The sequence below is a fragment of the Sceloporus occidentalis genome, unplaced genomic scaffold (assembly GCF_023333645.1).
Source record: "Sceloporus occidentalis isolate IW3139 unplaced genomic scaffold, rSceOcc1.0.p SCAF_54, whole genome shotgun sequence".
Taxonomy (NCBI): domain Eukaryota; kingdom Metazoa; phylum Chordata; class Lepidosauria; order Squamata; family Phrynosomatidae; genus Sceloporus; species Sceloporus occidentalis.
Genome location: NW_028317034.1, coordinates 1,006,545 through 1,019,779, shown reverse-complemented (window position 1 = coordinate 1,019,779; position 13,235 = coordinate 1,006,545). Strand labels below are relative to the sequence as shown.

Here is a 13,235-nt window from a genome sequence, read left to right as displayed (position 1 = left end):
GGTTCCTGTTACAGGACGGCGGCCATCTTCCTTGATGGCGAAGATTGCCGGCAGCTGCGGCTGTGACCGCTCTCCGGAGCGGTCACAGCCCATCAAAAGGTTAGTGTTTGGTGTCGCTGGATGCCTCCTGATCGAGGCATTCCAGCGACACCATTTAAGTTTAGGAGGCGATCGTCGATCGCCTCCTAAACGCTTTTAAAACGGGCGTCCGCCGCCATACAAAGTATGGCGGATGTTGACGCCCCGTGGAGGGGCCAGAGATGGCCCCTTCGTGCCGATCGCGGCGTTGCTGAATGCCTCGAGGTCGAGGCATTCAGCAACGCTTTTTGGGTGCAGAAAGCGATAGTAGATCGCTTTCTGCACCCGTTTAAAGACGTGCCGGTCCTGGCACGTCAATTGTCGTAAAGCACATGCTTTTCTGTGCCGTGCCAGGACCGGCAATTGTCATTAAGGGGTTAAAGTAAGTTTCCATGAAGCTGGAGGCGCTAGGTGGGCCTCTTGGCTGTACTTGTCACTTGGGTCAAAAGGTGCCAACCCTATCTATATCCAAGCATTAGTGGGCTATACCCAGTGCCCAATTGTGTGAGTGTTCCAGTATCATTCATGCAATTGGTATTAGAATCTGTCTGTCACAAGTGGAAATGGGATATTCTTAGGATGCTACCATTAGGAAAATCTGCAGAGATTCTGCAATCAAAGCTTATAAACAGTATAAACTTCTCATGGATGTAACACTAGTATATTTAAAGGTTAATAAAAACAACCCTGAAAACATTTTAAATCAGATAGAAATACTGGTTATGTTTAGCATTTAATATTTCCTTTTATAAATCTGATTTTCTTCTGGATTCAAAATAAATTAGCTGGAAGGTATATCTTGCATTTTTAATTTGGCATTTTAATTACTTTCTTCATAAAGACAACGCAGACTTTATTTTTTTTTAAAAATGTTTTTAACATTCCAGCTAGAGCGTTTTTGCCTATATATACAAAAAATATGAAGAACAAATTACATTGTATAATCTAGATAATTGCTAAAATAGAAAATATTCCAACCAAATCTATAAAATATGAAAAATGTGGTAAAACAGATAAAATAAACCTTTTACATTTTATGCAAAAAGCAATTAATACCAGAAGAAGAATAAAATCACCAAGTAGCACCGAACTAGGAATGTTATTTATTATACATGATCCCAGAAATGTCCTATTTGAAATAACTGCAAAAACGGAATGTACCCCATTTCCGAGCGTGTAAAAGTCAAGAGCTGCTATAACAGAGCAAGTGAGAACTGGATCTCTTTGAAGCAAAAATACTTCAGATTGCTAATTTTAGTTAACCATTAAGACCAAATGTTGACAAAACTAAATATTGTCATTGTATTTTTCTAAATACAGGCTCATTTTGAAGACTTCTGTTTTCTTAATAATTACAAATACACTTCTCTAATGCAAATTTCAGCTAGACCATTATGCGGCTCCTCTACATTGTTCTCTTTTTGTTTCCGGTAAATGTTGGTTTGAATTAAATTGCGCTTTGTTTTAACTAGTGCATTAAAATAGAAACGTTTAGAATTTTTGCTTTCTTAATTAAGGGTTTAGAGGCACTTTCAGATTTACACCAATGCGAAGAGTAATTCTGTAGGGCATGAATAAGAATACAACCCTCTCATGTTTCATTACGGAGAAGTAGAAGCTCATTGATTTGAATTGTACTAATCATCCTCCCAGCATTGCAGTTACTGCAACTAACTAGACTACCTATATGGTGTTCCGATATTGCTGGATTTTATTATAATTACTACTACAATATTTTAGTGGATTAAATGCTCTGCTGAAAGAATCAACGCACTGTTACTGCCTAATGCTAATTAATCTATACAAAGGTTGCCTGACACAAAATATGAAAAAAACCCTACAATGTGTTTGCAGCCTTTCAACTCACTATGCTGTGCAAATCCCATTGAGATTGGTGTGCAGGCAGGGCAGAGGTGGCCCTGCTTGATACGCAGTTAATGTGGAGAGACTGCATGAAAGCCATCTCAAAGCAACAGCTCACCATATTTGACTTCATTGAGGGAGCAGTTAAGGCACGTCTCTCATCTTGAGCAGCCAACAGTCCCAGTTTTCACTGCACAGCGCTGATTTTCAGGCACTGTTTGTCTTCTGCAGGATAGTATGGGCCCATTAGATAGATTCTCTCATCTCCCTTGACTGGCCCAGGGAGGGGAAAATCAATGGCGGACTGTGCGGTTGGTGTTGACATACGAAATGTCAGACTGAACAGCAGGGCCACTATTAGTAGCTGTAAGCCTGACGCTATATAGTTAATGAATCACAATTACTACAACCCATAAGGGAAACTGATATTGACAATATATTGAGGGAGTTTTTTACTACTTACTATTCTTTGATTGTACCTCCACCACTATAGTAGAACACGAGAGGGAATTGTAACAACCTTTCACTGGAGCATGCAAAACCTCTAGATATAATAAACATATGGAATTAGTAATTAGTTGTTTAGGGGGTATTTAGTATCACATCATTTAGCTGCGATGTACACTGTAACAGGACTGGACAAATGTATTTAAAAGTTACCAGTTTCATACACGTAATATGCTTTCTGAACTAGCCAGATCTACTATTAACTTTAACAACAGTGTTGACAATACTATAAAGATTTACAGTATGCACAGTAGAGACTGAGCACTTTCTCAATCTGTGATCGCTAGTAGTTTCTTCCATAACCTGGACCTACCTAGCAGTGAAGTATAGTTAGGAATGAAAAGGTGACAACGAAGGGCCAAATAAAGTTTTATTTATTAAGGGAACTTTATGAAAAAAAGAAGTGTAATTTAAAGCTTCCTGGTACATTACCTCGCCAAGACCTTGTGCCCCTGCTTAATATTTAACGGGCAACTATACTGCTGAGGCCACTTGCTAGGGAAAGTGCTGACACTGGCTGATAAACGGGTTAGGAAGGAGAATGAGGGTTGGTGGCGTTAGGAGAAAAGAAAAAAAGCAAGCAAAGTGAAAAAAGCAAGCCTTGAGTCTGTTTGCCTTATTTACATTTTTGCTTTGTTAGTAAACTGGTACAATTTGGCACGGGAAGCAAGACAAATGAAATTAGCATTTGCTACGCTGTCTGGCAGCAGCCGTGCATTTTGATGATGTGCTGTGTCAGCTTTCGCTGCTGCTTTCACTGGAATTAGTCAAACAGCAAAAAAGACAGAATCATCCCATTTACAAGATCTCATTTTTTCATGATGCAAGGGCATCGATTCACGTACTCAAACTTATTCTTACTGTACATGATCTCATTATGAAACACTAGCCTGCTTGAATTCTCATGAAAGAAATGTGAAGAAAAAATGCACAAAAAAAGGAAATATGTTTCAACCACATTAAAGAGGAAAATTGCATGGATAATACAAGGCTAGTTTAATCTTTAGGTTAAATCATATTGTGGACTTTATGAAAACGCAAATCAACACGATATGTTGATATACTTTCATTAAGAAATGGCCCCTTAAAGGTTCTTGTAGTTAATAGGATTAAAACATTGAGGATGGTATGTCAGACCATTGCTGAAGGCTGCCATTTTATTAAATAAATAAACCAACCACACAAATTAGGACCCTGCTTTCCATACCACAGCGCCCACCAAACATGCTTGAGTAATGGTTTAATAAGCAGCTTGAGGAAGATTAGTATTTGAGGTCATAAACATATGTAGAAACTCCTTACTGATTACAATTTCAACAGCTCGAGAAGATCCAGGAATCAACAGATTTTGACTTCTGGTCAATCTTCTGACCCACAATGAAATTGGCTTATAACCTACCACTGGAAAAAGTCTATACGGGAATTTAGCATTTAAATCCATTATAAAGGTTATAAACATTCCTTAGCACAGGCCTTCTTTTGTGTTCAAAGAATACAATTAAATATTGTTTTACATATCTAGCCTAAGTTTGTAGATCCTGGTGTTGTGTGGAACATGCAAAACAGTGTTTTGTTCCCAAAAGCTGAAGTGTTCTCCGAAATTGGTGCCCTTACAGGGTTAGTAGGTTTAGTCTTCAGTTTAAACGAATAAACAAAGCTCATAAGCATGTAACACTCACCAGGGATGCTTGCAGGAGATATTGGCCCTGATCGTGATTGGTTGCTTCCGACAGGTGACCCCACAGGGGATGGTGACGGACCTCCGCCTTGGATGCTGGGAAGATGTGGCGAGGCATGAGGTGAGAAGGGTGACTGCGCTGGATTACTCTGGTCCCCCTGACTGCTTGTAGAACCCGAGGCGCTGACAGCAGAGCTAAGTGTTGCTTCTGTCCCAGTTGGCAAGTCATCAATGGAGCCAGATAAGTCCTGCAGGATGAGTGAGAGAGTAAAGATTTCCTGTAAAGTTCAAAATCATTGAAATAAATAACCATCAATTACTGTTTGGTAGAGTATGTAGATAGAAAGTATTAAAGGGAACAATAACATTTTTTTAAAAAAACATTTTATTAAATATTCATAATGTTACAAAGTTTTTTGTTTTCTCCACCACTTTAAGTAGAAGAATCCGCCTCAAATACCATGTGGTGCTAATCACCATACCTCTATGTACGAAGATAACTATTTAATAGAAAATAAGAGAGAAAAGTGTGTGCAATAAACAAAAGTTCGCTGTCACAACGCAATCATTGGCAATTAGCTTTGGTGTTGAATAAGATAATTTTTAAAAATACAATCAGCTTTGAATCACAGGGGACAGAAGACACTGTACACACAGCCATGGGTTTCACACATTTGTAAGTGAAGAGGTTGTAAAACCTACTGGGAATAAGCCAGGTAACAAAACACACAGCTGTAATGTCACAGTACACTTTAATTCTGGTGGCTTTGCAAACCCTTGCTCTGATAATCCCCTGGGGACACGTGCTGGAATGTGTGACAGGACCCATGTATTTCCACAAGTACATGCCTTCCAGGGATTTCCTCTCACAAACCCGATGTAACTCATTCAGAAAAGTAATGGAGGTCACGTGATACTACTCTGTAAGGCCTAAAATATATTAAGGTTGGAAGGAGGGTTGTGGGCGTTCAGCAGGCAGACTCCAGTTTCCACAGCAAGGCTTGACCTGGTGTAACCTTTAAAATGTGATTATTCACACACAGTGAGAGAGAGGAGGATTTGTTGAAGGAGACTTTACCATGGTGAAAATATACACGCTGCCAAATAACCTGACAACGCAGAATGAATAAAAGATGACTGGACAAAAACATGAACCTTATTAAACCCATGCAATAAATGAACACAAAATAACCAGCAGGGGAAGCCCAGCCATAAGTATGCACATTAACAATCCTGCTGTAGGTACAGGACAGTTCTGGCAAAGTGTTGTTCTTGAAAAATGTATCTGCTATGGCCACAATATGATGTGACTGCTATTTTAAACACTAATTTGCAAGAAACTCACCCGACAAATCCTATTTTAGAATGACTTCTATTGTTTGGGGTGCAAAATTTAATTACTCAATGATACGATCTACACAATCATTTCCACAAGTGTTTTGGCAACCACAACACACTGTCTTCTGCAAAGTGAATTCCCAAGGGTGGTTTATGGCATTTCATTTATTGCATGCTCCCAATTTCCTAAACAGAGGATAAACTATGGACCAAATCAAAGAAAATGCAGGTCAACAATCACAAAATGTAAGGGGACAAGTTTTTAAATGTTAGCTTTAGTTTAATCTGTTCAGGACTTTTACCTTGAAAGGATTTATATAAGCCACATCTAACATAGTGCCACCAATTACCTTTTAATTAAACATGCCTCCAGTGAGGTAATCAATGTGACATCTACCCTTCCACCCAGGAATTTGTGATGCAATAAATGCGTCCATTAGTCTCAGAGGATTCGTGTAAACATCATGCACGGAAGAAAATTTGTATGTCATCCTAAAGACACATCTCACCATTCTGAAGGCAGCCCCAAATCTCCCTTATTAGTGTTTACGTATGCAAATAGTATAGATATTTTCATGCCGGCATACACACGAATAAACCCTTGTGCACAGCCATTCAGATTCTTAATGACAGTCATTCTGAGCATCGAGCTTAGTTAACTAAGACACTCTGTAACAAATACCACTCCGGAGAACGATTTAGTCAGCAGGGTACCAGCTCATTCCTCTTTTACAAGTACAATCAGATAGATGATGTCTGCTCACAAAAAAAAGAGTCCTAACTAGGCCTCATGCAAGCTAAGGCACCTTTAAGCAAGAGTGACTATGGCTTTCACCCCATGGAGAAATGTCACAATGACTGGCTCTAAAACGACAAATGGCTGACTCAAAGTTAGGAGACTGCAAACCACCCCCTTTTGTTACCATATACTGCTTCTCTATAGAATGTCCGACACATATTTTTGTTATTATTTATTGATTTATATGTCACCAACATATTGCACCGCACAATGAACTGAGCATCATTGGACATGTTGTTCCTAAAGATGTGCTTCTCATCTGAGCCACTGCTTGATAGACAGGCCAGTATACAAGATTTTGTATACATAAAATTACAACCCCCAACACTACTGTACATTACTGTGTGTATAAGTGAGTGCCAGAGTATAAGCGTGCATATTAGTGTCATTAGTTGTAATGATTAAACAATGTTTTATGTTAAAAACAAAAGCTTTGTTTTTTTTCCCCTCATGTAGTCATTTTATATTCAGAATTTTTTTTCTGAATTTTTTTATATCATTCAATTAGTCTCAAAATCGAGCAAATACGTTATATGTAACTTGTTCATCGTTCTGTAAATTTTTTTTGGCCAGAAGGATTCAAAATGATTATCAATGCACAAAGAAAAAAACAAATGGAATACAATCTACCCCATTACTCTTATTATGGAGTCAAAACGTGTCCTAGATCAAGCCCCCTGACCTATTAAAAGAAGAATTCTCCCTCGCTGATGGGTCCTTGGTTGCTCTTGTAGCAAGAAAGTTATTGGCGTCAGAGTTTCCAGTACGGATTCATTTAACCATTGATAAATGTGCGGGAAAGGTTTCTAATATAATCCCGCAGACTTGGTTCTGAGAATCCCGATGTTCTGTAGACTTGGCTTCCCTGCATGGTGTTCCTGTTAAGGTTAAAAAGCCACCAATTATATGAATAAGGTTGACATTAATTGTCCTGCACTGTTTAAGATTGTATCACAGGATATTGTAAATATCCTGATAAGTTATGATTAATGCCAAGAAGAAAACCCATTCCCAACCAGAGTACACAATCACGTAAAAAGGAAGATGCAATTATAACACAGCAGGAGACAGCAATTCTGTACACAACCAACATAAAAAATGACAATAAAGGAGTACGATCGTACATTAGAAGGAAATCACTAATATAATAATAAATATTATTTTCTCTTTCAGCTCACTGTGCTATTTTGATTCCTAAGATAACAAAAAGCTTAAAGTGGTTTTGGCTCATTTTGCCTTTACCACTGTGTAAATGACACTGCCGGAGTGCTAAACAGCTTTGCAAACAGATGCAAAATGTTCATCCCGATTCTTAATGGAATGGGTAAAGTGACAAAATAAAAAAAAATAAAAAACATACTGGCAGCAGTGCAAAGACATAAATGCTAAATAGAATATGTTTAACAGCATTAGATCATTCACTGGCGGATTATAGCCGGAATCACAAAAACATTGCTATTTGGCAGTCTCCGTGCACAAGTGCCCTGGGACTAATCTGGCGTGAGCATTGAATCAGGTCACCGTCAGAGTCAAGAGAACAGGTCTTTTCAAATGAAGGTTGAAACTAATGATAAGTCTTGCCATGATTAATAAACAGGTTCTAATAGGCATCGCTGGTCCCTGAATGATGGTTCAAAGGAAAACACCAGGATTCTGGAACCACCTCTCTTATTACCGTATTTGTCTTTTCCCGGCTTCTTTTTTGATGCCAGACCTTAGTAAAATCATTGAATGGATGACTGAGTAATCTTACATTCAGCATAATATGAATACAATTTCCCCCACGTGTTTATCTTCCTATATCTCCAACAATTAAATTACAGTGAAGGGAGGGGGCTGATTAAACCAGCAAAATTCCCTAAGTAAAATGTTGCTTACAATAGCAGCACATCAATGAAGCCATTATGCCTAGTGTCACTAGGCAATCTTACGAAAGCAATAACTATAAATCGGTTTCTTAAAGCTGAAGCACAAGGTTATCAAAAGAAAATACAGTTTACGGTATAGCTTTACAATGTAAATGAAAAGGAATAACTCTCTATATTGCAAATAAATGTTTGTGTATTTGAGAATGTAGCCCATCAATATAAAATTATTATAAGTAGAAATTCCAAGGAACCGTAAAAAAATAAATAAATCAGAAGACAGACATACAATGCAAAAGGTGCTACGTTTAATATTCTATATGATTCAATTCCACATTTCGAAACGTGGTTCCTAAATAACTATAGTTTGCAGGGAATTCCCTTCCAACCAAACATTGGTCTATGTTCAAACAAGTGACACAACAGATGTTCAGCTCCAGCAACTTCCAAATAACGTGCAACATAAGATCTGACCGCGAACCCAGATTGGTTTTTAGGAGGGTTGCACAATGATGGAAAGTTTAATTCATGCATGTTAGAACACGGAAAAATTACATGCCTCATTACCATTTCAACCAGGTATGATACAATAGCTCCTAACTTCTTGTTACTCTCTGCGTTGCCAGTTATCATCCCATTAAGCTTTGATGTTGCCAGCATCAATTAAAGAAGATGATGCATTGTTTTAAGTTTCAATATCTTTGATGCACAGTCTCAGACTGATCACTTCCCAGAAAATGTACAACACCACCATACATTTCATTTGAAAGTCATTTCTTACGCAGACAACTTCATGAAAGTAAGATGTTGGAAATGTGTAAATGAGGAGCCACTTCCAACATGGCTTTATTTAATGGAATGGTTTTACAACAGACTAACAACAAATTTGTATCTATTTAATAGACTATGTTAAGGGGCTGATCATGCAATACTAAAAAGGGGGACGGGCAAGTCGCTGTCAGGGCTACATTTCATCAGGTCACCTAAAAGCTCTCAAAAGGCCCTTGGCTTGCATTGTCTAGACAGTAAATGAGCCTAATGCCTTTCTATTTCCTGTGGAATTAGAAAATACCAAAGAGATGAGTTTCAGAAGCTAGCATGGAAAAAGCTTTTATAATCCACCGTCTTGCCTGGATATTAATGTTATCTTTCCTACTTTGTGGTAAACAAATCGTTTAAATTTCTCATAAACAAGTTATTTTATCATCAGAGGGATATGCATGATCAAGGCGAGGATATATTTTTGTGACGTTAGGAAAAGAAGAAATGAGAAGAGATTTAGTCAAATGCATGGAGCATGCTTGTCTTCATGTATTGGGTCAATCTGTGGAAGCCTAGGGAATAGCTATAATATATTACCGATTATAGCAAATGTTAACTTCCTAGATTTTCTACTGGGTTATTGTTCAAACAAATGATTAATGTGAAAAGATGATGTTAAAGGTATATCATTTTGCATGACTATCCACTAGAGTATCCAAGTCACAACAATTCTTCATCACTTAGGCCACGTCTTATCTTTGTTTCAATAAAAGACACGCTAACTAATAGTCTGTAATTTTTTCAGTGGTTAAGGGAGTTCTGGGATTTCTGTTTAAGCATACTTAGGCTTTGATCCAGAGTTCCGAGTGAAGTGCTGCTTCCCCGCAGGCCTGGACTGGCCATCTGTCACACCAGGCGGGCCGGTGTCTGGTAAGCTGCATGCTTATCGATACTGTCGGGCCCTGCAGTCTGTGGCTGCCGGCTGAATACTAGCAGGTGAATAATAATAATACAATTAAAAAACCTAACATGCTGCCTCGCTGTTGATGGCCAGGGACTTCTAGTCACCCCCGGTCCTACCCTGCATCTCTTGGTCAACTTCTTCATTGTCAAGGGTGGGGAGTGGTCCTTGGCCATGCCATGCATTACCACACCCCCTTTGAATAATTATCCCCACCTCTTGCAGGAAGCCACATCCCCAAAACAGGGCCTACCATGGGAAGTTGTCATGTACTAGGCCACAGGCTTATGTTACCTAACACCCCAACATCCTCACACTTAATGTATTCAATGTAAGACAAAAAAGGAGATTGATTTCGGGTTTAAAACCTAGTTAGTAAATATATCCGCCATGCTGCTTATTATATACTTTAATCATTGCACATTTCTTTCTTTATTTATTTTTTTAATATTACCTTTTCAGCCAAGTAACACAAACAATTGAAGCACTTAAGAAAAAAAAAATCATGTCAGATAGTCGGAGGCTGAAATTTGTTACAGAGAACCTTTAGATAATAGATGTTCTCCAACAGAAAACAGTTGTTATCGTTTTTCAGACATCAGATTTAATTAGAGTTCTTTTTATGGGATATACACTGCATATGTCATCTTTGGTGTTAATGTCAAATTCTGAATGGTTTTGAAGTGATGTCTGACCAGTAGGGGGGCAAGTTAAATTTAGAGGTCTCTCCATTTTGGAAACAGTAGTCGTATCAAGCAAATTCAATGAATCTTATTGCAAATCAAGGTGACCAATTCTAAAATTATTAGTAAATTTGCTTATAACGTTTAATTTTGCTATGTTTCATGTACTAATTTACAAAGATATGCATATACTATAATATTATATATATTTTTTTTATTGTTGCAAACTGTCTATTTAAGGTATTTCCTAAACTACTCAATCATCCTAAAAATAAATACAATTTAAAAAATGCGATTCCATCTTTAATCCTTTTAGGGTTAAATACCGCAGAACTGGAAAAACCAGACAATATTCACATCACAGAAAATGCGGCAAATAACCAAAGGGCAGCATTTAATTATACCGAGGTTACCGTTCATTCATTATGGAGTGACCACATGTTATAGGGGTATCACTGAAGAATAGGAGCAATCAATCCACTGTAATACACAGGTAATGAAGACTGAGAGGAGGCACTCCCACAGCAGTAGATCACACAGATTACGCTACTTATGAAAGCATTCTCCCGTAACAGCCACATCAAAGCCAATATAGCAGGACATCAGCATGAGCAGCTAGAAACACTTAATGAATATGGGGGGGGGGGGTTTCTCCTGAACTGTCTGACAAATATCGATAAAAAAACAGAGAATAAAAAAAAAAAACTCTATTGGAAGCTTTGGCACGGCATTACGACACATCAGATTTACCTTCGACATGCAGAATGAAAGAAGAACGTTTGAGTCAGCTTGACCTTTATAGCAGAAAGAGCGAGCAAATAAAATATTAAACGATACACCAATGCTGGCGTTACACCATGTTCAGTTTGCAAAGCCATGAAACCTTTCACTGGAAACATACATGTTTTGTTACAGATTTGGAGGTGCTTTTTATTAGATGTATCTCTGTTTACTTTCAGAGCAATTTAACATTTAATATGAGATTTATTCTACACTATCAGTGCGGCTTTTGTTTCTTTGTAATGAATTATGGCTGCATGTGAGGTTTTGTCTTCAAATAAGCCATGTAAGGACAACATTTTTTTTTTACATTTTTTCTCTATATCTACATTTGTTCTATTTGCCTTTAATGTGCACGGTCACCATCACTATTATTTTCTTTAATTTAAGATGGCATTCACATTTTAAGTTGGCAACTAGAAATAACCATTCTGATCAGCAACAAAGAGGCCTACATACAGTATGCTTATACTTGTGCATCGGGTGGAATTCTAATAAATAAAAACAAATAGACATCAGTATTTTCTGTCTTACTATCTTTAAGGGAAACATGCAAACAACAACTAGAATGAGACTTTCCGAACACTCAGACACAAAGCTAGGCCTAAAACGTTCATAAGCTTAAAAATAGATTGCATGTGCTTAAGGGGACGAAAAATAAAAATAAGCTACTCCATACAGAGGAAAAAACACATTCTATTTTTATATTTGAACGCTTTTACTTGAAATTAAACCTAAGCTTTTCACAAACCATCTAGAACATGTCTTTACTCGAGGGTGTTAAAAATCAATTTACACTGGTGTATCTGATGACATTGTATTGGGGAAAAATGAAAAGGAAAAAAAAAAAAAAAGAACATTACATATTGTCTTTATTGTACTGGGAATTCAGACATGAACTGAACTCCATATAGCATTGTCCTTATAAAACTTATGAAGATAGACAGAAACAAAGCATTGTATTTTTCCACTGGCTACCATTTATATCTTCTTCACAGGGATCGCAGCTGTAAATTCTTATATTGAAAAATGATCAGGATATACTATTCACAATTTAGTCTTTTTTTTCGAGCTACCTGAAAATAAGATTCACATATTACAGAGAGGAGGCTAAGTACTTTCCTTGTTTAAAATATCACACGAGGAACATGCAAACAGTTATCATTGCCTGGTGATAAATCATTCACAAGAAAAAAAAAGTGGTGTTATTTTTGATAGGACATAAAAATCGGTTTGAGAATCAACATTTCTGGGTCTCTCAAAAACAAACTTACACACTGAGTAACTCATATGTAAACAGGTATGGGGTGAAAAAAACATGGGGATCTCCTAAAGTTACATGTGTGCATATAATATCCGAGTGTAACTTTTTTGCATGCAAATGCATAGAGGGACTCATCAAAATTCTCTCTCGATAGATGATCTCTTTACTCCCCATGGCATCTCCTGCTCAGCATCGCGTATACACAGGACACTCACCGCCTGCAGGCACGCGATACCTGGGTTAAAGCAGACGTGGCCAGTGTGTTGCTTCCCAGCTGTTATAAAACTGTAAAAGGTTTAAGAACAAAGGCTAGCTGAAATTATAGGAGCTTTAGTAGCAGCATATTACTAGCATGGAAAAAGGATGAATGATTGGTTACGCATGGCTGATTTAAGGAGCTGGTACATCTAACCTTAACATATTATTCCAGGAAGACTGTTTGGGACATAATTATGTGGAAGCAGCTAATCTTAGCTTGAAAGTGCTTGAAATTATACGCTATTTACACACGGCAATCCGCTTTCCAGTGACCTGTTGGACAAGACCCTCTATGTACTTCTTTCTTTTTAGCGAACACGTTAAGTACACACATGCCTTTTTCGAAGCACAATTTGCTTTCCTTCCTCTAGACAGGTCAGTTTCTACTGCCTCTGGCAG

At 37.8% G+C, this 13,235-nt stretch overlaps 1 protein-coding gene across 3 annotated transcripts in view; it reads right to left on the bottom strand.

Moving 5' to 3' along the window:
• LOC149288010 (AT-rich interactive domain-containing protein 1B-like) overlaps positions 1-13,235 on the bottom strand; it is a 178,567-nt gene that overhangs the window by 50,241 nt on the left and 115,091 nt on the right. For all 3 annotated transcript variants that reach the window (XM_089492131.1, XM_089492132.1, XM_089492133.1), the window contains exon 6: positions 4,128-4,374. In XM_089492131.1, the coding sequence (XP_089348257.1) occupies positions 4,128-4,374 (247 nt within the window). The remainder of the gene's footprint in view (positions 1-4,127; positions 4,375-13,235) is intronic.